Source organism: Lithobates pipiens, unplaced genomic scaffold (genome assembly GCF_037356315.1).
Source record: "Lithobates pipiens isolate NorthernLeopardFrog02 unplaced genomic scaffold, aLitPip1_a1.2 Scaffold_18, whole genome shotgun sequence".
In the NCBI taxonomy this organism is placed as follows: Eukaryota; Metazoa; Chordata; class Amphibia; order Anura; family Ranidae; genus Lithobates; species Lithobates pipiens.
In genome coordinates this window covers 67,124,469-67,151,869 of record NW_027507758.1, presented here as the reverse complement: position 1 = coordinate 67,151,869, position 27,401 = coordinate 67,124,469, and the positions used below count along the sequence as shown (strand labels likewise).

Below are 27,401 nucleotides of genomic sequence, written 5' to 3'. Positions count from 1 at the left end.
TTAGCTTTCCAAAATGGGGTCATTTTCTGGACGTTTCCATTGCCCTGGTGTTCCAGGGCCTTCAAAACTGTAATAGGTGGTTGAGAAATGAAATGTGTAATTTATGCTCCTAGAATGCCTGAAGGTGCTACTTCAAAATTAGGTCTCTGTATGTGGTCAGGCTGTGTAAAAGTCTCACACATGTGGTATCGTTATACTCAGGAGGAGTAGCAGAATGTATTTTGGGGTGTTATTTGTGGTATGCACATTCCGTGTGGGAGAAATAAGCTATTACAATGAAAATTTTGTGAAAAAAAAAAAAATAATAAAATCGTAATTTTGCAAAGAATTATGGGAAAAAATGACAACTTAAAATAACTAACCATGCCTCTTACTAAATACATTGGAATGTCTACTTTCCAAAAAGGGGTCATTTGGGGGGCATTTGTACTTTCCTGGCTTGTTAGGGTCTCAAGAATGGAGATAGGCCTTAGTACATCAGATGTGATCTTTTTTTGCAAATCTTTATGATTTGCACCATAGCTTGTAGACTCTATAAATTTCACACAGATCATATAATATGCAAAAATTTGGGTTATTTTTACCAAAGATGTGTAGTAGTATAAATTGTGGCCAAAATTTATGAAGAAAAATTGCTAATTTGCTAAATTTTGTCACAGAAACGAAGAAAAATTCATTTTTTTTCAAAATTTTCGGTCTTTTTTCATTTATAGCGCAGAAAATAAAAAACCGAGAGGTGATCAAATACCACCAAAAGAAAGCTCTATTGGTATGAAGAAAAGGACAAAAAAATCATTTGGTTACAGTGTTGCATGACTGAGTAATTGTCATTCAAAATGTGAGAGCACTGAAAGCTGAAAATTGGTCTGGGACTGAGGGGGGTTTAAGTGCCCAGTAAGCAAGTGGTTAACATGGTTTCCTATGGTACTAGTTCACATCTATGCGTTTTGCAGCTGGTACGTTTTTGGAAAGGGTCAGGGACTTTTTTCCTTGCGGCTAATTGTCTTCAATGGAGCTGCACCAGAAACGCAAGTGGTGCATTTTTTATGTGTTTTGCGTTTTTTATTTTACCACTGTATATAGCTGGTTGCTAAGCAGGGGGCCAGGAAGCCACTCCCAGCTGAAAGCTGAATGTACCCGATGCCCAATCACATATGGTGGGAGGCCTTGTTAAGGGGGGCTTCCTGATACCGATAAGCCCCCTGCCCACAGACCCCGACAACCACCGGCTAGGGTTGTCGGGAAGAGAACCTTGTCCTCATCAACATAAGGGCAAAGTGCTTTGGGGTGGGGGACCCAGAGCCCCTCTGCCCCAAAGCACTCATCCTCCCATGTTGAGGGTATGTGGTCTGGCATGGTTCGGGGTGGGGGGGTGGGGCACTCGCTCGTCCCCTTCCTTTCCTGATTCCTGAATTCCTTTGCGGATTTTTATGCCAGCAATTTTTTTAAATTCAGCTTTCAGCGGGAACCCCTCGGGTGGCTTCCTGGCCCCCCTCCTTAGCAACCAGCTTTGTACAGTGTGTTTTACAGTGCATTTAAAGAGAAAAAAGCACAAGATGCATGAAAACTGCATGCAAAAATGCATAAAGAACACTGGTTAAAAACTAAAAATGCACTGAAAAATGTGCTTGAAAAACGCATGAAACGCAGCCGCATAGCTGTGAACCTGGACCTAAAAGGGGTTGTAAAATCAGAAGTGTTTTTTATCTTAATGCATTCTATGCATTGCCATAACAAGCCTTCTGTGTGCAGAAGCCCCTCTCAGCCCCCCTAATACTTACCTGAGCCCCATCTCTATCCAGTGATGTCTATGAGTGTCTGAGCCGTCTGAGACTTTCCCAACTAATTGGCTGAGACACAGCAGTGGTGCCATTGGCTCCCTCTGCTGTCAATCAAAATAAGCTAGCCAATCACAGAGTGAGAGGGGTGGCGGGTTGCGGCTCTGTGTCTGAATGGACACAGGGAGCTGTGACTTGGCTCGGATGCCCCATAGCAAGCTGCTTGCTGTGGGGGCATTCAACAGTAGGGAGGGGTCATGACCACTAAAGAGGCACACGAGAAGAGGAGGATCTTGGCTGCTCTGTGCAAATCCACTGCAACAGAGCAGGTAAGTATAACATGCTTGTTATATTTATAGAAAAAAAAAACAAGACCTTACAATCACTTTATGTCATTTTTAATATTCAAAGCACCCTCCACCATCCACCCCCTTAGCTTTTCTGGCTGTGGCCATCCTGAGTAAGGGCAAATGTAGCATTTAGTTCCTGGAATCCATCTGTCCTTAGGACAAGCATGCACCTACCCCCGCCCCCCATGTCCTCTTTTTTTTTTGTCCTTCTATTCTTCACTTTCCCCTCCTATTGCACACAAACGCAATACATTGCCCAATTTTATAATACAATATGAAAGATTAGATCATTGTTTTTTGTACATAGGTGCCCCCGATGTGTGCATTTCCATATGTTTGTGTAGGTGGGGATAAAGGTTTTCTCAAAATTTCTATCACTTAACTTTATTGCTATCATATAGGGGAGCAATAGCCCATATGTGATAACTTTTTTTTTACTGTGACAGGTTCTCTTTAATGAGGCAATAGGGGTCCATAGACCCCTGATGTCTCCCCTGCACTCTACTGAAGCTAATGGAGTGCAGACTGTGCCAGAGCAGCAAGGTAAACCAGAAGTGACTAAATCCTTTTTGCATTCAGATTCTTACTAGCTAGAGGAGAATAGCATATGGATGTTCACTGGTCTCACAACACCTGCCAAGCTGGTCTTGGGCCTGCAGGTAGGACAGCAGAAAACATGGCGCGAGGGTGGTGTATGTGGGGATAGCATAGCGGGTATCCATGGAAGCAATCAATGCTTGCACAGCCGCCCCAATCGCTTCCACCTGAAAGCCAATAGTTGGTGTGTCAAATTTACATGCTACAGCAGCCATGAGTTTGTGTAAAACTCTCCATAGCCATTGACATGACACGTAACGGTGGCAGTAAAAGCGTTGAAAATCTGGGATTTGGCTTGTTGAGCGTTTTGGAGCTTTGATCTTTGAACTAACACTTAAAACACTTGAGTATGAATGGGACATGTTGTCATTAGACACAACAGAAAGTGAGAAGAGAGCTCTTCAAAGTGAGGGAAATCCTCTCTAGCTTGGCACTGGACCAAATGTTCCCATTCTGACCCAGAGACAAATGAACATTTTCGATTTTTCTCACTTTAATGACCTACCAGTAGAGATAGAGAGGGTGAATCTTTCCAATGGGGAGACAGGCAGCAATTATAACCTTACAGTGGTATCCAAACCTAAAAAAAAAATATTTTTTTTTGTATTTAGATTTACTTTAAAAGGATCTTTTCAAAGGGAATTAGGGGAACTATCATTGTTGATCTATCTCCTAAGACGCCTGGCTAGGCATACTCAGGCTTTCATGCCTTGAGTCACTGACTCTCAGTAAGTATGCAGATAAAGACTTCAAGCTTTTCTTCAGTTTTTTCATCTACATACCTGTCTTGGGATTCAATCACTAAAGCCGCGTACACACGTAGCGGTATGTCCGACGTACTTAGTCTGGCGGACTTCCCGCCAGACTGTCCGTCGGACTTTCCGAACGGGCTACTTGCCCACACACGGCACTTTTTGAGCGGACTAATACGGCGTACTAAGTCCGCCGTACTATCCGCCCTACTTTTGAAATGAACGGACTCGCCCACACACGCGGAGGAAAGTCCGCTCATTTCGAGCGCGTCTCCAGGTAGGCGGGGCCCATGAAGGAGATGTAGAAAAAAATCGGCGTTGAGGTCCCCCCCAAGTCCACAACAGACCCTTGTCCGAGCACGCTACCCGGCCGGCCAGGAAAGGGGGGGCGAGCGAGCGCCCCCCCTCCTGAGCCGTACCAGTCCGCGTGCCCTCAATATGGGGGGTGCCTTGGGGAAGGGGGGGCCGCGCGGCCCCCCCCACCCCAAAGCACCTTGTCCCCATGTTGATGAGGACAAGGGCCTCTTCCCGACAACCCTGGCCGTTGGTTGTCGGGGTCTGCGGGCGGGGGGCTTATCGGAATCCGGGAGCCCCCTTTAATAAGGGCCCCCACCCTATGTGAATGAGTATGGGGTACAATGTACCCCTACCCATTCACCTGTAAAATAAAAGTACAAAAAAAACACAACACACGAGATAAAATACTTTATTGCACAGCTCCGGGGGTCTTCCGTCTTCGGGGGTCTTCTCGCCGGACTCCTCCGCTATCTTCTTGTAGCTCTTTTGCTAGCGGAGGAGTCCGGCTTTCTTCCTCGCCGCCGGCCTCTTCTTCCGACTTCGGGGGTCTTGTCCCCCTCTTCGGTTCTTCTGCCGGGCCACCGCGCCTTCTTATAGCTCTTTTACAGGCGGTGGCCCGGTCTTCTGTCGCCGCCGCCGCCTTCCGTTCTTCTTCTTCTTCTCCAGGAGATGTTGACTCGACGATCTCTCCGGCCGCAATGCCAGGGACGCGCTGCGCTGCCACTTATATCGGGACAAGTGGCGGTGTCACATGGCTTTATGTCACATGGGTTGGTCACATGGGTTGATGTCACATGGGGACTGTGACATCGTAAGGGGGCGGGGTCACCATGTGACACCAACCCATGTGACACCCATTAAGATGTCAGCAGCAGTCAGGTGAATAATTGGATATATCAACTTGAGGAACACACTCTCCACAAATGGTCATCAATCACAGTTTTCTCTCAACAATTTGAAGAGTACCTGCTCAAAACTAGGGAGTAACACACTCAGCTATGTATGAAATACAATTGTATGTGAATCCAGGGTAGGGGGAGGAGCTGTGACAACCTGGGCTAACAAGAAGTGGAAAGCTGGATGTCATTCAACCCAGTAGGTGTAAGGGGATTCCATTACAGGGACTGGTGCATAGGTATGTGCACATGCATAACATCGCTCATAGAAATGAGCATAGGCACATAGCTCATAGGAATGCACATGCATGCAGGAATGCACGCACGCATTTGAACACACGGGTGAGCATGTCCAGAGTTTCTGGTGCCAGATGGGCTATTTAGGAAATGCTCTTGCTCCCTGTCAGTGCTGACTAGTATTCAGCTTTCCCTGTGTCCTGAGTGTAACATGTATATGATTTCCCTTGATGACCCAGCTTGTTACTGACCCGATCCTGAATTCTGCTTGTATCTCTGCCTACCTGTTCCTCACCTGGGCTTCGTTCCTGACCACACTTCGGCCTATGCTTCTGTACCTCGTTGCCAACCTGTTACTGACCTTGGCTACCTCTGTGACCTCACTCCTGCTTCTGACTTGGCTTCATACTACTTCTGAGTGTTTGCTTCGACTGTTCTTCATAACCACTCCAGTCAACGCAGTGTGTTCCTGCCTAAAGCCTGCTAAGAGCTTTGACAAGTTACAACCTGCAGTACATGCAGAGTGCCCCTTTAGCCTCAGTTGGTCCAGTGTGCATCACATCTGCTCCTGGCCTGATGTCCTTCCTGACTTCTTAAGCCTGCATCTCCTCCTACAAGTTCTGCTATCAACACCTGCCGACACTTGTGTTCCTCCTGTCTCTTGGCCCCACCTTCAATGGGGTCTGGGCTAGAGATACAGGTCAACCTTGCCAATTCAGTCTCCTACCAGGTACGTGACAGTGACGCTGCATCAGCGAGTCTGGGGGTGACAGTGCTGGAGATTAGTATTGCATCAAGAACTTCTCTTTTATATTTGGGCTGCGCTGGCAGTTACATTTATTTCTGATTATGTCCAAGCTGGACAAGATTAAAAATTTAAAAAAAGACGTAAATGAAGATGTGACTTTAATTAGGGCTGCTTGGTAAGCTCACAATGTATATGCCATGGCTTATTCAGTTGGGTCATGTTGGACTTTCTATATGTCAAGCATGTCCGTGTGCTGTCTCTCTGCTGTGTAGTCAGTGTTTTGCTGTGGTTCCCTCTGCTGACATGGTACATTTCTGTGCTCATACTACAAGTGGCTGTAAACAGTATTAAACATTTAACAGCTTAGCCCCTCAAAGACAGAACTCTGCTTAGCAGCTCTGCCTAGAAATAGCAGCTCATAAATAAAGGATGTGCTTTACCCTTTTGAATATTATTTTTGTGCAATGTGTTCAGAAACTCAGTGACTTTCTTCTTTATACAAAGAACATTTGCATAACTAATGGCCTAAACAGAAAGTACATAGTAGTTATTAGAACAGTATTTACCCAACAACAGACTTCTCTTATTTGATATTTTTGGGCTGTTAAATTTAACATTGGACGTGTTTTTTTTTTTACATGCAGAATGTTCACTAAGGGCAAAAAATACCGGTTGGTCTTGTCAGAAATTCAGAGATGTTCTGTGCTCATTTCCATACTTCCTGTGTTGTCTGAAGAAACCCTTTTATCTCTCTTAATCATCATACACACGATCGGATTTTCTACAGACAAAACCTTAGACTTTTGTTGGCCAGAAACTTGTCTTGAATACAAACGGCAAGCAATTGTCGGCCAACAAACATGAACGTAGTGACGTACTACTTGGTTTTTAAGCTCTTTAGTACCACCTTTTGGGCTCCTTCTGCTAATTTCGCATTAGTAGAAGTTTGGTGAGTGTTAATTCGTGCTTTTCATTTCGCGCTTTTCATTTTGTGCTTTTCAGTTTGTTTTTGAACGGCCGTTCATCAACAGACATATTGCGGAATCAGATCCAGTCCAGTCCAGGAACAGGAGGAGGAGGATTTCTTGGACCAATAATTGGTTACTTTAATAATCATGACCAATTATGTCTTATGCCTTTGCTGCGGGAACTCCAGGAGAATAATCCAGATGATTTCGGAATTATTTCCGGATGACGGATCCCTGCTTTCACCAACTCGGTGGCATTATTGACCCCCTATATTAATAAGAAGCAGGACACATGCATGAGGCTTTTATTACATTTTTTGGTTGAATAATGATTTGATTTGGTATATTTTCTATATTTTTGAAAGCATAGAATGCACTTTTTTGGTTAAGTTCTATTGGCAGATAGCATGTCTAATTTTATTTTATTTTTTTAATGCACAATAAAAAAATTGTTGAGAATAATACTTGGCTATGTGTTTTACTTCAAATGACAGTTTGGCAGTTTTGACTTTCAATGACAGTAGGCAGTTACATTTAAAAAATTCAATGTAAAATTGACAAGGGACACCAACATAGTTGTATCTTTGATCTTAAAAACTATGGGATAATGGTAATATTATTCTTGATATCACTAGAACATAAAAGCCATTTAACCACTTGCTTACTGGGCACTTAAACCCCCCTCAGTCCCAGACCAATTTTCAGCTTTCAGCGCTGATGCACTTTGAGTGACAATTGCGCGGCCATACAACACTGTACCCAAATGAATTTTTTATCATTTTTTTCCCACAAATAGAGCTTTCTTTTGGTGGTATTTAGTTACAGCTCGGAGTTTTATTTTTTGCTAAACAAACAAAAAAAGATGCAAAAAAAAAAAAAAAAAAATCATGTTTTAATAGTTTGTTATAAAATGTTGCAAACGGGTCATTTTTCTCCTTCATTGAAGTGCGCTGATTAGGCGGCACTGATAGGCTGCATTGGTGGGCACTGATGGGCTGCATTGGTGGGCACTGATGGGCTGCATTGGTGGGCACTGATGGGCTGCACTGGTGGGCACTGATAGGCATAGTTAAGGCGGCACTAATAGGCACAGATAAGGCGGCACCGATGGGCACAGATAAGGCGGCACTGATGGGCAAAGATGGGCACAGATAAGATGGCACGGATGGGTGGCACGGATAAGTGGCACGGATGGGTGGCACGGATGGGCACTGATAGGTACCACAGATAGATGGGACTGATGGGCACTGATAGGTGGCACTGATAGGTGGCTCTGATAGGTGGCACTGCTGGGCACTGATGGGCGGCACTGCTGGGCACTGATGGGCGGCACTGCTGGGCACTGATGGGCGGCACTGGGGTGCAGCACCTGAGGCAGATTTTGGGTGGCACTGTGGGTGGCACTGCTGGGTGGCACTGTGGGTGGCACTGTGGGCACTGCTGGGTGGCACTGTGGGCACTGCTGGGTGGCACTGTGGGCACTATGGGCACTGCTGGGTGGCACTGACAGGGGGCACTTACTTTATTTCAGGATGGCACTGCGGGTGGCAGGTGGGCACTGGCAGGGGGCAGGTGTCCTTTTAAATTGCTGGCCGTGATCGGGACTGATGTCCCGAACACGGCCGCCGGCGATCGGCTTTTTTTTTTTCTCCTCGCGCTGTCAGCGCGAGGAGGAATACTAGCCGATTACCGGCTCCGTTTTATCACATGATCAGCTGTCATTGGCTGACAGCTGATCACGTGATAAGGGGTCGGGATCGACCCCTTACACGGATCGGTGATCAGGCGAGTCTCACGGACTCGCCGATCACAGAGCGCGCCGCGCGCGCCCCTCAGGGGGCGCGCAGGCCGCTCGTAACCGGGACTACGTCAATAGACGTAGTCCCGAAAATGTGGGTCCGCGCTATTGCCGTCATTTTGCAATAGCGCGGATCCCAAGTGGTTAAAATACGTTTGGCAAAACTCCATCACTATCACTAGCAAAGCAGCTTCATTATTATCCCATTCAGGGCCGTCTTTAGCGCAGGGAAAATGGGGCACCTGCCCTGGGCCCAAAGTTTGTAGGGGGGCCCGCGCTGCTACCCATGAATTAGGGCCCGATGAAGGCTTTGTAGAGTGCACAGAGGACGGGAGGCTGTATTCCCGTGCTAGCCGGGTAGTAGAGCTCCCGGCCCTGCCCCCGGACCTCTGTGTTCCCCAGCCATTATAGAGGTCCGGGAGCTCCACTGACGCTCCCACTCCGATCACTGGCTCTCACTACAGCCGCTCTGTTCCAAGCATACAGACTGCACAGGGGCGGGGTCAGAGTGTCAGTGGAGCTCACGGCCCCGCCCCCTCTCAGCTGGCTAGCACGGAAATAAAGCCTCCCGTGTCCTCTGTGCACTCTGCAAAGCCGTCACTGGGGCCCCAATTCACAGATAATGGGGCCCCCCTACAAAGCATCAGTGGAGCTCCCGGCTGTTGTAGTGAGAGCAGAGAATGGAAGCCCCGCCCACACACCTCTAAATGTATGTAGTGAGTTCGGCTGGCCAGGTATGTCCTTACACCCATAAAAGGCCTGACTGCTGAAACCCTGAGCTGTGTTATTTAACTGTAAAGCTGTGCGTTGCTGAAAGTTCTCTGACCATCACCTGTATAATGTCTACAGTCTCTGATTGTCTCCTGCGGTATGTCCGCATTCTCTGATTGTCACCTGTAGTATGTCCCCAGTCCGAATTTGAGATTTCCGAATTTTCAATTTCTGAATTTCCGAAAATTCGGATTTTCGAATTTCCGAATTTTTGAATTTCTGAATGTTCGAATGTCAGATTTTCTGTTTTCCTTTTTACGGATTTTCGGAATTCCGAATTTTTTTGGAACTCAGAATTTTTGGATTTTTGGAATTCAGGAATTTAAAGATTTGAAAGTCCAAAAATTAGAAAATCAGTTTAATTAATAACCCACTATTAAATTAATGAGTACGAATTTATCCAAAGTTACGAATTATCTGCAATAACGAATGCCGCATCTAAACGAATGGAACGTAACTGATTAATAATAAATAAATAATTAATAATAAATAAATAATTAATAATAAATAATTAATAATTAATAATAAAAAGGTTTCATTATTATTAGATTGTTACGTTGCATTTGATTAGATGTGGCATTCGTTATTTCAGATATTTCGTAACTTCAGATAAATTCGTATTCGTTGCGTTCACTAACATCCACTAAACTTCCACTAAATTCCAATACCTATAATTTAATAGTTAGTTATTATTTAGAAATAAGCAGATTTTCTTTCTTTTTTTTCTGATTTCCGAAAATTCGGAATTCCGAAAATCTGAAATTTGGAAATTCTAAAATTAGAAATTCGGAAATTCGGAAATCAGAAAATTAGAAATTCGGAAATCAGAAATTCGGAAATCATAAAAAATTCTAAATCGGAAATTCGGAAATTTGGAAATTTTGGAAATTCATAATTTCGCAAATTTGGAAATTCTGAAGTTTCGGAAATTGAAAAATTTGGAAATTCTGAATTAACGAATTTGGAACTAAACAAATTGCACATGTCTAATGATAACCTATTCTTGGTGTCACTGGGAGGAATAGCACCCAATCTTTGTATTCAGTTGAAGGGTGAGTGCCCCATCATAGCTGTCAACTTGAGGTACAGTACCCCATTTAAAGAGGAAGTAAACCCTGATGGGTTTACTTCCTCTTTGTTTCCCTGCAAAGGTAAAGCATAATGGGCTACTATGCATCGCATAGTAGACCATTATGTGTTACCTACCTGACACAGGAGCCAGTGATGTCACCGCTGTCCCCTGTAGCACGAGGCATCCATCTTCTTCTGGGTATCGCTGCTCTGGCCACTCACAGCGCTGGAGCAGCGATGACGTCACTCCCACGCATGCGCACGGGAGCCGCCATTAATGGCATATTGCCATTACCAGCGGCATGCTCAGTGTGCCTAAACATCGCTGTCTAAGGCGCATGCACCGTAGACAGCGGTGCTTGTCTTTTTGTAAATATCTCCTAAACTGTGTACCCCATAAATGTCAGTGGAAAGGTCTGTGCCTCAAGGATGGGTTAAATGAAAGCAAAGGCTGCAGTTTTGGTACCGGGCTTTGTAACATGGGTTGAGGGTGATTGGCATCATAAACGAGAACCATGACTACCAAACCTTTTTTTATCAGACCTCTTGGAATGTTTCAGTAGGAAGTAGCAGTGTTTTTTAAAATCAGAAGTTCCATTTTAAGCTATAAATTTGATTATTAAATAAATATTTTTTAGGGTTAGCAATGTTGCTTTATAATACTTGTGAGCTGAGATCTGCTTCGATTTAGGCTGCTATTTGCATGCTTTTTCTATGTTCTTCATTGTTGTTGCATTGTTTCCTTGGCTATAAGGCTCCATGCACACTGAAGCTCAAAAAAGCTATTTCTGGACGCCAGATTGCTGGCAGAAAACGCTGGTTGAAAAACCTGCTTTTAACAGCGTTTTATACTAGCGTTAATGAGCGTTAATGAGCGTTTTACAGCGTTAGCGTTAATGGGCGTTTTTTATAAAAATACACAGAGGACACTCCAAAAATCCCACAATGCATTGAAAAATAGAATGCCGAACACTAATGAACGAGCGTTAATGAGCGTTAATGAGCGTTAATGAGCGTTTGTCGTTTTTTGCCGATGAAAAACGGCACTTTGAACGCGAATTTCTGGCGTTCAGAAAAAAGCCCATAAACTCCACTGCTCATTAAAGCTGAAAAACGTCCATGTGTGCATGGACACATAGGCTAACATAGAGTGGAGTTTATGGGCTTTTACAAAAAACACCCAAACGCCAATAAACTGCAGTTTATCAGCTTCAGTGTGCATGGAGCCTTAATGAAAAGAAAAATTAATGGTTTGGCTAATGGTGAATTCAGTTGATGTGTAGCTTTCTCTCAAAAATAACAGGGGCCATATAAGGTTTCATATTGATAAGACTTTACAGTATACTATGCATCAAAGGATTGTATAATCATGCGGTATACGCACACTCTCTATCTCAGCAGGTGCTACTAAATTTTCATTGTATCTAATATAATACTATATCTAGAGAACCAACCTACAGTGTGGAAACTGCTCAAAAAAGGCAAGTGATGATCAGTTGCTTGTGGTCTCTCTGCAGCTGGACCTTTTTCCATTACTGACCTTTTTATGCACCGTGGAGACCACCATCTTGCTAGAGTCAGTGACCTGCCTACTTATGTAGAAGCAGTAGGAGAGGTAAAGGAAACAGAGATCCACACAATGAATGAAGCAGAAGCAAGAAGATTCTTGCATTGCAGATCCTCAGTTACAATGTTTACTCTTATTCTAGCAAGGAGAACAGTGAGCAGCAAGGTAGTGACATTACCATATATCACTCAAAATCTGATAAGACTAACAGTCAGAGGCAGCAGTGCCTTGGATGAACTCATATTGCAGATATATACTGTAGCTATAAGGCTACAGATAAGCAGTGCCTAAGCACAGTCATGCAGTGCCTTGAAAAAGTATTCATACCCCTTGAAGTTTTCCCCATTTTGTCATGTTACAACCAAAAATGTAAATGTATTTTATTGGGATTTTATGTGATAGATCAACACAAAGTGGCACATAATTGTGAAGTAGAAGGAAACGGATACTTTTTTTTCATTTTTTTTTTTTTTTTACAAATATCTGTAAAGTGTGGCATGCATTTGTATTCAGCACTTTTACTCTGATACCCCTAACTAAAATATAGTGGAACCAACTGCCTTCAGAAGTCACCTAAATAGTAAATAGAGTCCACCTGTGTGTAATTTAATCTCAGTATAAATACAGCTGTTCTGTAAAGCCCTCAGAGGTTTGTTAGAGAACCTCAGTGAACAAACAGCATCATGAAGGCCAAGGAACACACCACACAGGTCAGGGATAAAGTTGTGGAGAAATTTAAAGCAGGGTCAGGTTAAAAAAAAAAATATGCCAAGCTGAACATCTCACAGAGCACTGTTCAATCCATCATCTGAAAATGGAAAGAGTATGGCACAACTGCAAACCTACCAAGACATGGCTGTCCACCTAATTTGACAGGCCAGGCAAGGAAAGCATTAATCAGAGAAGCAGCTAAGAGGCCCATGGTAACTCTGGAGGAGATGTAGAGATCCACAGCTCAGGTGGGAGAATCTGTCCACAGGACAACTATTAGTCGTGCACTCCACAAATCTGACCTTTATGGAAGAATGGCAAGACAAAGCCATTGTTTGCAAATGAGACATCTTATGGCTTTTTTTCATTTGCGAGAAGCCATGTGGGGGACACAGCAAACATGCGGAAGAAGGTGCTCTGTTCTGAGACCAAAATTGAAATTTTTGGCCTAAAAGCAAAACGCTATGCTTGAGACTGGGGAGGAGGTTCACCTTTTAGCAGAACAACAACCCTAAACATACAGCCAGAGCTACAATGGAATGGTTTAGATCAAAGCATATTTATGTGTTAGAACGGCCCATTCGAAGTCTAGACCTAAATCCAATTGAGAATCTGTGGCAAAACTTGAAAATTGCTGTTCAGACACTTCCCATGCAATCTGGCAGAGCTTGAGCTATTTTGCAAAGAAGAATGGGCAAAAAATTCATTCTCTTGATGTGCAAAGCTGGTAGAGACATCCCCAAAAAGACTTGCAGCTGTAATTGCAGCAAAAGGAGGTTTTACAAACGTTTGACTCAGGGGGGCTGAATACAAATGCACGCCACACTTTTCAGATATTTATTTGCAAACATTTTGAAAACCATTTATCATTTTCCTTCCACTTCACAATTATGTGCCACTTTGTGTTGGTGTATATAAAATCCCAATAAAATACATTTACGTTTTTGATTGTAATATGACAAAATGTAGAAAATTTCAAGGGGTGGGAATACTTTATCAAGGCACCGAATGTCAGAAAGTGCATTGCTATGTTTCAAGAGGAATAAAAAAAAATTAGTAGATCTTTTGGGGTACTGCTTAGGCACAATTAACATTTCAAGATGTTCAATATAACAAAGCAGAGCTTCACCTTTTTATTTCAGGTCCACTTTAAGTAGAAAGTAGTCCATTGTAATGCATAACCTACCATGTGTAAGCAAAGTCACTGTACAATAGGAGCACTTGTTGGCGTTGACTGTTTCGAAACAGAAAGTCACAGCACCCAACAGTCTGCCCTTCAATTAATTAACTTGACTATATACTTTAAAGGGAAATATGAATTTGTCATTTGACCTTTTCAGAGGAAACAGGTTAAACTACCCTGTGGGGACATGACAGGAAGCAATAAAAAGCTGGAACGTAATAAAAAGAGACAATTGACATTATTGATTGAGTTAATCCTATTACCGTTCTGAAGATGCTTTAGTGTTAGACATAAAAACAAACTATTTAAGGGCAAACCCCAAGACAGAATACATTTCACCAGTAAACATTAGTAATATCAAGAAAATGATTGTAGTTGCTCTTCCCGCTCATCTATGGACTAATAAAGAGCTTGTTTTTGCTCATCGTTACAAAAAACAGATAAATGAAAGATGCATTCTGATCTCCGCTCTCCAAAGTGATTTACTCATACATCCACAGTATAGCTGCAATCATAATGTCTCCATTGCAGAACCACCATCAAATGGCTTGATCACAAGAAACCTTGTTGGTGAAACGTGTTAAAAAGCTGATGGTTCTACAGTGGATCCATTATGGTTGCAGCTATGTGGATGTTTGTATAAATCCTTGGGAAGAGCAGAGATTGAATTGCGGCTCTTATTCCTCTACTCTTTATCAAGAAAATTATACTTTTCCTTTTTCTGCCATACATAGATAAAATTGTATCTAATTTCACCTGTCGGCACCACCCGGCTTTGCGAACTTCAATTGATAGATGAAAAGTCCTTGTGAAATAATGTTGGCCGATCAGTGACTGAGCTATCTAAATACAATAGCCAGAAAGTTGTTTTTTCTATCTATCTGCTGTTTAGAGTGGATGGAAAAATGTATTCATGGCTCACCTTAGTACCTGCAAAGAATGATTATTCTCGACAGAGTGTTTGCTCCTTGTTAATAAGGTTTTGGAGAGAGTGGCTCCTCATTGATCAGTCGAGGTATCAAGTCCTTCTGATAATAGTCAACAAGCCAGTGACAGCTGAAACTTGCAGGTTGGAATAAATAGTGCTAGAATAAAAGGCTGTATGTGTACTGTAACCCAACAGTTCTAAATGAAAGGTTGGCCTAGGGGGAAAAAAAGAAACATTTGTATGACTCTCCCACTATCCTAAAATGAGAATGATGCCCCCTTCTTGGGATTTGTGATGGAAATGAAATATCCAGATACTTCCTCTTTTAAGACAGTTCTACTGTTCTTTACACTTTTTTTAACTATCTGACTAAACATTTCTCATTATGTTATGTCTGCTTTTATTTTAACATTAGATTTAGGATCTGGGACACCAACAATGCACCCCGCCCAAAAAAAAGCACACGTCATAAATAACTAATATTATTGTTGTTCCAGGGAGTTATCTGATTGCCTTTGAGTATCAAGAAGGAATTTGTTTTGGTGCAAATTGAACCACCCTTTTATGCGGGCTTTTTTTTGGCCTTCTTCAGTTTTTATTTTGCCTTCCTCTGAAAATCTTGAATTTGTGTGTGGAGCGGAGGGGTACAAGTTTTTTTTTCTCCTTTCTGTTAAAGTGTATGTTCATCCAAAACATTTTTTTCTTTTAGCTTTGGATAGCACGTGGAAGGTTTAGAACCTCTGGTTTTAAATAAACCTTAAAATAAAATGCCTAATTAGGGCAAAGAGCCAGTGTTTTATAAATGCCTCTTCTCAGACTCATGATACTTACCATCCATTCCATCATCTCCCCTGGCTCAATTGCAGCTGGTACTAGCATCCCTAGTGTTGGTTGGTGTCAACTGCTAAAGGGAGGTCACTTTCCTAGTCATATAACAATACTTGGACCTAGCATTGGCTGCTAGATCTGAGTACTGCCACATGGGAGAAGGTCACATGCTTCCCCATAACCAGAAGGTACTACAGACGACTGCAACAGAGAAAAGAGAGACAAAGTTGCCCTGTTAATGTAGGCATCAGGCGTTTGAGAGGGGTGGATTAACCTTTAGACCAGGGGTGTCCAAACTTTTTTCAAAGAGGGCCAGATTTGATGAAGTGAACATGCGTGAGGGCCAACCATTTTGCCTGACATTCTTTGAACCATTGAAAATTCGGTCTAGGTGTGTCCATCCGAGCACTAATACACGGCCCAACAAGAATTCTCTTGCCTTTGTCGCGCTTGTTCCCAACACACAGACGAATGCTCTGCACTTTAGGGGGCACCGTTAATTCTTAATGGTACCCCACACATTGGAAAATGTAGGGTGCTTTTGGTGCAGTGCAATAAAAAAAAAAAAAGCTCGGGAACTTCTTTTCCTGCATTTTTGTGAGTAGGGATGTCCATTGAAATTAATTGGCTGCCCTACACACAGTACGCAGCCACACAGATGTTGCATTTACGGGCTTAAAACAGGTGGTGAGGAGGCAACATAATGCCTCTTTACCGCCATTCAAATGCCTCTGAAAAGAGATCTGTGCATGGATTGCTTTTCAGAGGAGCAGTAGTCCTGGCTAATATCACACCAAGCCCTACAAAAGCAGTTTTGATGGTATAAGAATGGGGGGGGGGGGGTCAGGATTAAAAGTAACATACACACAGACGCAAGCACACACATGTAGACACACATACAGACAAATGCACGCCGCACACACATACAGACACATGCATACACATACATGCAGACATACATGCACACACATACAGACATACGGACACATGTGCACACACACATACAGACACATACAGACACATGTGTGTACACGCACACATACATACAGACACACATACAGACACATGTGCACACACAGATACAGACATACATGCACACACATACAGACATACAGACACGTGCACACACACACACATACATACAGACACACGCACATGCACACACACAGATACATGTGAACACACACATACATACAGACATACATACAGACACACGCACATGCACACAGACACATGTGCACGCACAAAGACATACATACAGACACATGTGCACACACAGACACAGACACATGTGCACACACACACACATACATACAGACACATGTGCACACACACACACATACATACAGACACATGTGCACACACACACACATACATACAGACACATGTGCACACACACACATACATACAGACACATGTGCACACACACACATACAGACACATGTGCACACACACACATACAGACACATGTGCACACACACACATACAGACACATGTGCACACAAACACATACAGACACATGTGCACACACACACATACAGACACATGTGCACACACACACATACAGACATACATGCACACACACACACACACACACATACAGACATACATGCACACACACACACATACAGACATACATGCACACACGAATAAAGCCCTTTTTAACACTAATTTAGCTTGTAGCACAGTACAGTACCTTTGCAGCTTCCTCATTCAGCCGGGTACTGCACTGTAGGGGGAAGCAGAGAGCACAGCACACTCCTCTGCACTTTACTTTCACTTTTGAAGCTCACGGAGCTTCTCACAGTGTCGGGGATCGGCTCATCTGACAGCCCTGATCCCGCGGCACACTAAATTGAGAAAGACCAGGCGGGCCGTTCAAAACCGGACCGCGGGCCGCAATTGGCCCGCGGGCCGGACTTTGGACATGCCTGCTTTAGACAGACATAAATAGAAAAGTTTACAGCATTTCTGTAAAGAGGGTCTTCCGTAAGACAATCTATAGATGTTGAATAGGTTTATCTTCTTGGCACCAGAACTTGTAGATATCTGGCAATCAATTAGGGAATTGCAGCCTCAATTAGAGGTATCTTGTAAAGGTATTCTGTTTCCATCTTTTATTGGAAATTCAAACATCAAGGGGACCATCATTAGACCATCACTAGACAATTATGTTTATTCCCAAATGAACTTCAGAATATAAATCATATTTTCTTTCTTATTTGGTATTAAAAAAAACAGCAAGCATAAATCATGTGTTTTGTAAAATATAATTTATTAAAATTAAAATCCTTAAAAACTCTTCTGTAAGGGTTCCATTTTCCATGAAAGCACTAATGTTCACTCTTATTTTCAAAATATCTAAATATCCAGTCCCAGTTGCACACTCCAGTCTGTCCTACAATCACAGTAGCTAAGTCACTATAAGCACACTTTTCTTTCTGTTCTCTTTTTAGTCTAATACTTTGAAGATCCTCTGTCTTCAGAGGTGGTCACCCCAAATATGGTTCCCCTTTTATGGGCAAAAGGAACGAGCAATCAAACGGATTAACAGTGTTTTGTCCAATAGATATTGCTAATTCTGAATGCTACAGCCCAAATCGCTAAGTGGATGTCAGGCTCTAACAAGTTATTATTGCTGCTGTCTTCCAGCAGGTCTTTCTGAATCTACAACAGCTGGAGAGCTGCAAGCTATATCATTTATACAAATACTGTTGAAATCCATAGGTGTTTTTAATTGCTACTCTGTGGTACATGTACAATAGTCCCAGTGCTGTCACCGCTGAGCTCCATTCCATGTCTATGCAACCTGACCCCTAGGTGTGAACCAATAGCAGCTTAGGGTCGGTTAACATGGTACCACTCTATTAGCAAGACAAATTTAGCCAACTCTGTTTAAAACAAGGTTCTCTCCTAGCCTCATATTAAGAATAACCCTGTTTAGACATCTATAAGAAGTTAGTGATAAGCAGCATAGATGTAACACACATTTGAGGCCCTATTATGGGATTTTAATGCTGTGAGGATAGCTCCTCCAATGGTACTTAGTACCAAAGAATGCAACTCTGTGAATCCCTCTATGCCATCTGAGGTCGCCACCTGTTTGGATGTCAACTATATGGTGCTTGGCTATTGTCCATGAGTGTCTAATATAATTATGGTGATTCCTCAGCCCAGTGTTAACACTGAATTACCTGGAGCAGGGGAGAAAAAGAAAGGTAAGTACGTGCTGCTGGGAGACGAAGGAGGATTAAAGTATCCTGCTTTTTTGCCCTGCATGGTCAATGCACAGGTTTACATTAAGACCTGTTTAGGCATGCATACCTCTTTACCATTGAACAGTTACCATAGAAGTGTGGCAACTATAGATGATAGGAGCATTAGCTGTAGAGGCTCAGTTGGCCTTCAATATCTTATAACAACTTTGTACATGTCAGCAAACTCTTCCATGACCTAACCTGTAGATAAAAGCCTCAGAAATAAATGATGGAGCTTAAACATATATGGGTAACAAGTATGAGTACTTAGGACATAATTGGTCATGGAGGTGATCATCACACTTCCAAAATACTGGAAAATCTTAACAAAAAATACAGTTATATCGTTGTAAAGTGATGCAGCAGCTTTTCTTAATTTAAAAAAAAAAGTAGAGGAAGAATAGCAAGATATGGATCATCTTTAGACACTGGTAACATAACCAAATAAGCAATGCCAACCCCTCCATATGTGCTTCCGGCACCATTTTGTATTCATTGTCTACTATGTATCTGGCTAATGTCTGGTTTGGTCAGTGGCTAAAGCCATAACTTTACAATTTGAGTCTAACAATAGGAGACAGACAAAACAAAGTGGCATCCCTATTCTGATTTTTCAGTGTATATAGCAGCAAGAGGCAGCCGAGGGGTCATGGGGCAAGGTGGCAATCTCCTTTAATCATAAGTCTATAGTTTGCCATCGGAGAAAAGATTATGTATCATCTTGCCTTGGGAAAAGGCACATCCCTGACCATTATGGAAAAGTATATATATATATATATATATATATATATATATATATATATATATATATATATAAAAAATTTAAAAAAATCTTACAAATCGATTTCTGTGTTTTCAAGTTGATCTATGTTGAATGTCTATTTTGTAATGTTGTGGTATTTATGTTCTAGACCTGCATTTTTTTTTGTAGATCACAGCGAATTCCCTTCCTTCTTTTTCACAAACTATCCTAATCCAAGTTTCTGAAATCATAAGCTAACAAAGTGGTAGCTCCACCATTTCCAGCATAAAATATCAATACCATGGATAATTATTGATTGAATTATAGTGAATGATAGCCCAGTGCCTTAATATAGATATGTCACCTACATAAAACAGTGCCAACCATGTTCTAGGTACAAGTTCACCACTGATGGATGGCAACACTGAGGAGTAAGGATTAGGCAACCCATAACAACTGCTCAAATTTCACAGATTCACTGAGTTTGGTAAACTGAAATCTGTTTGGTTGCCTGGGTTGCTGCAAGGTTTAACATCACCATCTGTACTGCTTTATTGAGTGTTTGTACCTTGTGTTGAATGAATGCCCTTATTTTTAAGCAGCTGATTGGCTAATTCCCATGAAAATCCACAGTGAGTAGGCGACAGGTCCTTTTTAAATCTCTGCATACGAGTACTGTACATTTCAAAGGACAAATACACCCAATGGTTTTGGGTGGCAGTGCTCAAGCAAACCTGTATTCTCATTCGACTAAAGTAGTAGTGCTACCTAACAGTGACTGTCAGCAGGTACATTTTTTATCCATCTTCTGCCATCAAAATGCAGCCCAAAGTTCCAATGACAAAATTTCACTCCTGTATTTTGGAGACATACCCTCCCATTCCATTTTGTACTATACTGATTGTGGCATGTGAGGGCTTTAGAAAGTCACTGTTTGTATACCTGGCTTAGCAGATCAGAAGCTGAATGAGGATGGATGAAAAGGATCATTCTGAAAGTTTATACTCAGCTATAATTAGCACCATAGATTTGGCCAAATGAGGTTTACTTTACCTAAAGGTCAAACTTTTAGTATGCCTTCCTAATTGGAAAACCTTTTTGCACCTTTTTGCAAATAGAAAATATTCTGACACTGTGAACTGTAAAGCCCCATGCACACGATCATATTTTCATATTTTCATTTTCATCAAAATCATATATGATTTTTTCCTTCAGATTTACCAAAACCATATAATATGAGGTCAAACCTTAGGAGTTTCAATATGTATGCAATTAGGCAGGCCCTTGCACTACAAGATTTTGGTAAATCTGACAACAATCTGACGACAAAAATCAGCAGAAAATCTGATAGTGTATATGGGGCTTTAGTGGGGAAAAAAATATGCCACCCCAACAAAGTACAGTCAGAGTGGGTAAATCGTCCAACTAATGAGCATAAACCTTCATTTTAATGGACCTGTGGTATGGAACTCCAGGAAAACTGGAAATTATTTTTTTTTGGGGTTATCCCCTTTGTGCGTTAAATAAATCCTATGCTGAACAAAGAAGTAACCATAAAATGCAGGCACCATAAACTCTTAGTACTTATCATAAGTCCTTGAATGTGGTCTTCAGAAGCTCAGGTAGCCCTTCAAATGTGATATACTACTTGCTGGCAAGTAGATAGACTGGCCACCAACCTTAAATACAATATACCATGTCTAATCATCTTATAGGAACTGCCTTGTGCGAGGCATTTCTATTCTCTAACTATGTGAAGGTCAGAATTTGTATATAACATTCATGAGGCTTCTGCCATGTACTTCATGATCAAAGCTGCCAAATTGGGCTGGTTTATTATTGCTGTTATGGTAGGCAAATTGGCAAACACACAGACACGATTCCATGAGTTTCTAAACCTCTAGGCCAGCTATAACTCTCTGTATGTCATCAGACAAATATTTATTTGCCAACATCCCATCCCAGAGCACACTGATTCAGAAAATCAAATGGAACAAGGCACCTACCACTAGTAGTGTATACATTTGTATCCATATGGAAAGGATGGTGGTAGGTTGTGTTGGTCCATTGGATTGTTTTTTTAAAAGCTGTTTGAAAATGACTGAAACTGCTAGAGTTATTGCTGAATGTAGCCAACATTACTCTACTGCTTTACATGACTGGTAATTAACCCCTTCTTTTCACATTCCTTCCTCTGGATAACTGTGTTTTGGTGCTGTGTGGTTTAGCATAGAATCTCCATGCTGTTTTCACAGACAGGTTCCTGGTGCAGGATGAGATGAGTATACAGAATAGGGTTAAACGTATTAAAGACGAATTTCAGAAGCTGCCTGGAGTTCAGCATTAAGGCCTGATTTAGGCTGGATTCACACCTATGCATTTTTAGTGCTTTTTGCATTTTGCAGATTTGTACTACAGAACATGTTCCATAGGAAACCATGTAAAATTGACTGTAGTGCAAATCTGCAAAATGCAAAAAGCACTAAAAATGCATAGGTGTGAATCCAGCCTACATCTGTGCAGGTTGCAGTCTGCATGTTGCAGGTGTATTTTGCATTTTTCAATATGCAGCTTTAAACTGAAAAAAAAACCCTGGCTCTTTCTATAAAATGCAGAGATGTGAACTACATCTATAGGAAACCCTTGTTAAATGGACTGTAGGGTATTTCTGCTACACTGAAAATGCACCAAAAAATGCATAGATGTTAACCAGGCCTTACTAAACGCTTAAAATCAGCTACTATTTTTAATTGTAGCTGATTGCATTAGTAAAAAGAAAGAAGGGTATTTTATATTTGTTTTACATTTCTTCAGTTACTTATCACATCACAGGTGTCCTCATGGCATTTTTTTCTAGGGACAGATGGATTCCAGGAAGTGGATGCTACATCAACCTTCTGCCCTTACTCAAGATGGAAGTAGCTGGGGGGGAGGGGGGGTTTAAAGTGATTGCTCAACAAAATTAGGCATGAAGACATGAATGGATGGGTTTGCTGTAAATATTTAACATTAATTCAAGTGTTTCCAGTATGTGATACTCAGATACAGTTGAGTTCTATTTTAAGGGTGTTTATTGTTGGGCATTTTTCAATGTTGAGAAAATGTGACTTTATTGAGGTTTCTTGCAGTGGAGGGGTGAATGTATATGGAGAGATATATATGAGCAGTACAGGTAAAAGCTACAGATGGAAATTGTAATAACTGAATGTGGAGACTGGCAGTGATTGTGACTTGGCTGTGCTTGGTTGTCTCTCCTACTATGTGATGTCTGATGAATTCTAAATTTCTGATGAGCAAAATATATTTTGCATGCAGCCGCTAAAGTCAGCGGTGCATGCGCTGTGAAGGCCCGGCAGATGTTGCTGGACGTTGCCGGTAAGAAAAGACCCTCACGCATGCGCGGGAGTGACATCATCACAGCCCCGGCCACTCATTGCGCCAGAGTCGTGAACCCAGAAGACACGCCGAGGGCAAAATGTCAGCTCCCTCGGCATGGACCGGGTGAGATACCGACGCCTTGTTCTAAGATAAGTATTTCATAATGAGCTAGTATACGCTGCATACTAGCTCATTATGTCCTTGCCTTACAGGTGTTTTTTTTGTTCTGCGGGTATACAACCGCTTTAAGCGTTCCCTTCACTGGAACTAAAGGGCCAAGCCCAAACCCTGAAAAACAACCCCACACCATAATCCCCCCTCCACCAAATGATTGGGAGGGGTGGCGCAATCATTTTGGCAATGTAGTGTGGATGAGTGAGTTTGGGGTGGAGGATCTTGACTGCGCAGAGTCCTCGCCATAACCCGATAAAACATCTTTGGGATAAATTAGAGTGAAGACTGTGAGCCAGGCCTTCTCAGCCTGACCTCACGAATGTGCTTCTCAAAGAATGCCCAAACATTCCCATAGACACACTTCTAAACCTTGTGGACAGCCTTCCCAGAAGAGTTGAAGTTGTTATAGTTGCAAAGAGTGGGCCAACTCAATACTGAACCCAGTGGATTAAGACTGGGATGTCATTAAAGTTCTTGTGTGTGTAATGGCAGGTGTCCTGATACTTTTGACAATATAGTGTATGTGTAATTTAAATTATATTTTTGTTCTTGGTGCCCTGTTACATGTTTTATAAGATTTAACCTTGTCTTTCTCCCCAAAGGTTGGGGGATGGGAGTACTATCTGAATTGGTAAATTGTAAGATTCATTTTAAAGCCCAACTGAACTTTTAGTTTGGCTAAATACATTCCAGATGCATGAAAACAAAAAGTGTGGAAAGTCTTATGCTGGCCATACATGGGTTGAATTCCAAACTAATTTGAATGAATGAAACATGTTTTGGAATTGAAATTGACATTTGGCAACACTCCTCAGGACCCTTTGAATCCGACATGCCAGCGTGACTTCATCGTGGCTTGCATGCCACTTCTTTAACAGAAGTCAATGCAAGTCGTACTGAAGTCGGACCAAGAGTAGTGCAGGATCCTTTTTCTAAGTAGGAGTGACTCAAGTCACATGAAACAGTGTGAACCAGGGCTTAAGGTGGCTATGGTACGTACAAGTGTTTTATGGTGCTTGCTGATGCAATGTTTGATGCTATATAGTAGTGTCAAACTTTTTATTTGACTCAGCACAGGTATACTTTAAAGTGGATGTAAACCTGATTCATGAGATTTGAGCTGGGCACGTATATCTGTAGTGTTTAGTTATCTCTCTTCAAACCACTATGTCCCGTAGCTGTCTCCTGCTCCGTTCTTCTGTTATCAGTCTTATAACTCCTGACAAGTTCTTCGTCACATATGATAAAAGCAGCCTGAGTTTTGTGTTGAGGAGGATGCTATAAATAGATTAGCAGAGCCCTGAAACTATTCAATGAACAGAGCTGAAAGTCTCTACCTATGAGGAGAGGGGGCATGTGCCTTTTCTCCAATCAGCTGTCTTGGCTGTATGCCCAGGCTTTACTGCAGTGCTAACCAGGAAGAGAAAATCATCTAACCCGATGTGCACTTTCTAAACAGTATATAAAGCTGAAGACAGCAGATATACATGTAAAACTTATGTAGATTTGTTTCATCTCTGTGTATCATCTGAGGCTGTTCACTTCACCGGCTATATGTGAGGGTTTACATCCACTTTAAAGTGGAAGTTTTGCCAGGCTTTGGGCATTCAAATATTTACATATTCTAGAAGCTGAACTTCACCCGAGAGGGAAAATTGCTGCTTTATGTAGCCCCCACCACATTTGGTACATAATTGTTTTTGTGGACCTAGTTTTGATAGGATATCCTAGGCAATCCAAGCAGAAGTTATGGCCTCCTTCTCTTTGCCCACAGCCTTCTGGGACATGTCACAGATCTCAGAAGGCTGTGGGATCATTCACAAAGTGCATATATTTCATGTTGCATCGTGGTGCTATGCATTGTTAATGGCGCCCCAAATGTAACAAGCAAGACACGTGGTTTTGTGCGTTAAAAAAAAAAAAGAGTGGCAATAATGGCAAAAGTTCTAAAAGGTGGATGAGCTTCTTTGCCATATTTGTCACATGTGGGGCAGCCCATTAAAATGAATAGGATGTGCTATTGAAATGGATGTGCCCTATGTATAAAGCATGGCATTATGTTAATTGGGTTCAGATCAGTTGTAAATTTAAGGATGAATTGCTTTACTGTGTCTGCAGCTAAAGAGATCACTGAAATTCTAAAAGATTTAGGAGTCCCCTCATCATGCAGATAAATTGAACGGAAGTTCTAGTGCAAATTTGCGGAATTCCCCTAAAATGCCACCTGCTGCTAAAGTTTAGTATTACATAATATGGAAACGGGCAAAAAATACTGCTCTCTGTAGACAATGTTTTATATTCATGGTCTGCCACCAGTCTGCTAACTGAAAACAGGGAATGGTGAGATTATGATTCCCATGTACAGCTGAATAAAGGAGTTATTTAAATATGTATTGTTTTTGGAAATATGTCTAAAGTATTACTCCTCAGCTTGCTTTTTTTAAAACTCTTCCTCTGTAACCGCTGGGTGGATCTATCCTTTAAATTCCTTTGCCACCCTGTCTTTCCCTGCCTTGCATTGAGGCACTGCTGTAGTTATTCATCAAAGCAACAAGAATAAGCCAATAAAATACATTCTCCAGTTTAAAGGGCACCCGTCTGGATGGCTATTACCTTTCACTGCCCAACTCCAAGAAACAGTGCGGGTTCCAGACTTTGCGTTATGGTGCAGTGGTGTGTTTTTCCCCAGATGCAGCACCGCTTCCAGTAATTGGGCAAATGCGCCCTCCAACTTCAGATAGGAGCCTTTGCTTTTACAGGTAATTGCCATCCTGACAGATCCCCTTTAATTAAAAAAAAAAGAAAAAAATCAGCTATGGAGGTTGTGTTTCTTTACGTTTTAAGGCACTGATATGAAGTTTCTTAGGTTAAAGGCTGTACAGTATCTTAATGATTTTTCCAGTTACAAAAATGTAGTCCGTAAAACAATCCATTCCTTCACCAGGCTGATTTCGAACATTAACAGGTTTACCAAAATTATGAAGATTATATTTCCGTAATGTTGCAGGTTTTTATGGCACATTAGAAAAAAAAATAGTCTGGGCATAGAAAGGCATTAGACGTTGTCGAACGTAGTAGCCATTATGAACTATGTGTTTAACAGTATATTCTGTCTACATTGATTCTGAGCTCATGCAGAAATGCTGGTAGTCTTATCTATGGCGAATGTAGCATTTGTAGGTGGAGTTGGTGCAGGGGTGCTACTTAAAGTTTTCAATCACAGCGATCTCCTCAGTAGCACAGTGTGGAGTCAAACCATTCAGGTAGATACTGTCGTATTTAGTCATAGATGACAGGGTCTCTTTTTCGCTGCTCAGGTGGTTCACGGACAAGGTTCTCTTGCACGGGGTCATCTCCTGGGTGGGGCTCATCCCTAGCTCCGCTGATAGTTTGCGCTTAACGGAGGTAGCCCGTTGGAACTTGTCATAGATCTCCACACTCAAGCGTCTTCGGGTCTCTTTGAACTCAGCTGTGACGTTGGCTGTCCATTCGGCAGCGTGTGCCCTGAATTCCCCAACCTGCAGGTACAAAAAATTTAGATCATGGGAAGGCCAGGCAATGTGCAATCAACAGAACATCAATGTGCAATCAACAGAATATTATTCAGTGAAGCAAAGCATAGAGAACAACGATGATTTACAATGGGGTTGATTTACCTGCCAGCTCTGTGGCTTACGCATGCATTTGCAAATGCATGCAGACTAAACCCCTGCTTTTAATGCATACTGTTAGACAGGTTTAATTGGTTGTATGCGAGCTGGTCGGTAAGTAAGCTTGTTTTTTTCCCCTTGGATTCATCCTTGGCCCTGTTTATACCTTATGTAGACTTCCAATGCTGCTTACTGTGATGGCCAGCTATAGATGGCCGCAGTGGCGTCTTTTTTGTATCACTGTCATGTATATTGGTCAGGCAACTCACTGACACCTTCGCAACCATTAAGCTACATGCTGGGTGCTCAGTGTGCTCCTGTACCTTTAAGAAGGGATGGGCTCCCCTTCAGTCCAACTGCCCTCACTTATCCATCAGAATGCATCTGCCTCCACTGTGGAGACACTTATAAGTTAGTGTTAGGCACCACAGATACCCGGGTGCCGTAGCGAGGCTCTGTGGCTTACGCATGCATTTGCAAATGCGTGCGGACCAAACCCCGGCTTTTAACGCATAATATTAGACAGGTTGAATTGGTTGTCTGCGAGCGGGTCAGTAAGTAAGCTTGATTTTTGCCCTTGGATTTACCCTTGGCCCTGTTTATACCCTATGTAGCCTTCCAATGCTGCTTACTGTGATGGCCAGCTATAGATGGGGCAGTGGCATCTTTTTAGTATAACTGAATATAGGAAACTGAAATCTTATTGGATGTTAGTGGCTG

The 27,401-nt window shown here is 42.1% G+C and overlaps 1 protein-coding gene across 1 annotated transcript in view; it reads right to left on the bottom strand.

Moving 5' to 3' along the window:
* Window positions 1–19,582: 19,582 nt before the first annotated feature.
* The window catches only part of KCNK2 (potassium two pore domain channel subfamily K member 2), a 201,510-nt gene continuing 193,691 nt past the window's right edge, over window positions 19,583–27,401 (bottom strand). Inside the window, exon 7 of the mRNA XM_077485766.1 lies at window positions 19,583–26,549. Within this exon, the coding sequence (XP_077341892.1) occupies window positions 26,232–26,549 (318 nt within the window). The 3' untranslated portion in view covers window positions 19,583–26,231. The remainder of the gene's footprint in view (window positions 26,550–27,401) is intronic.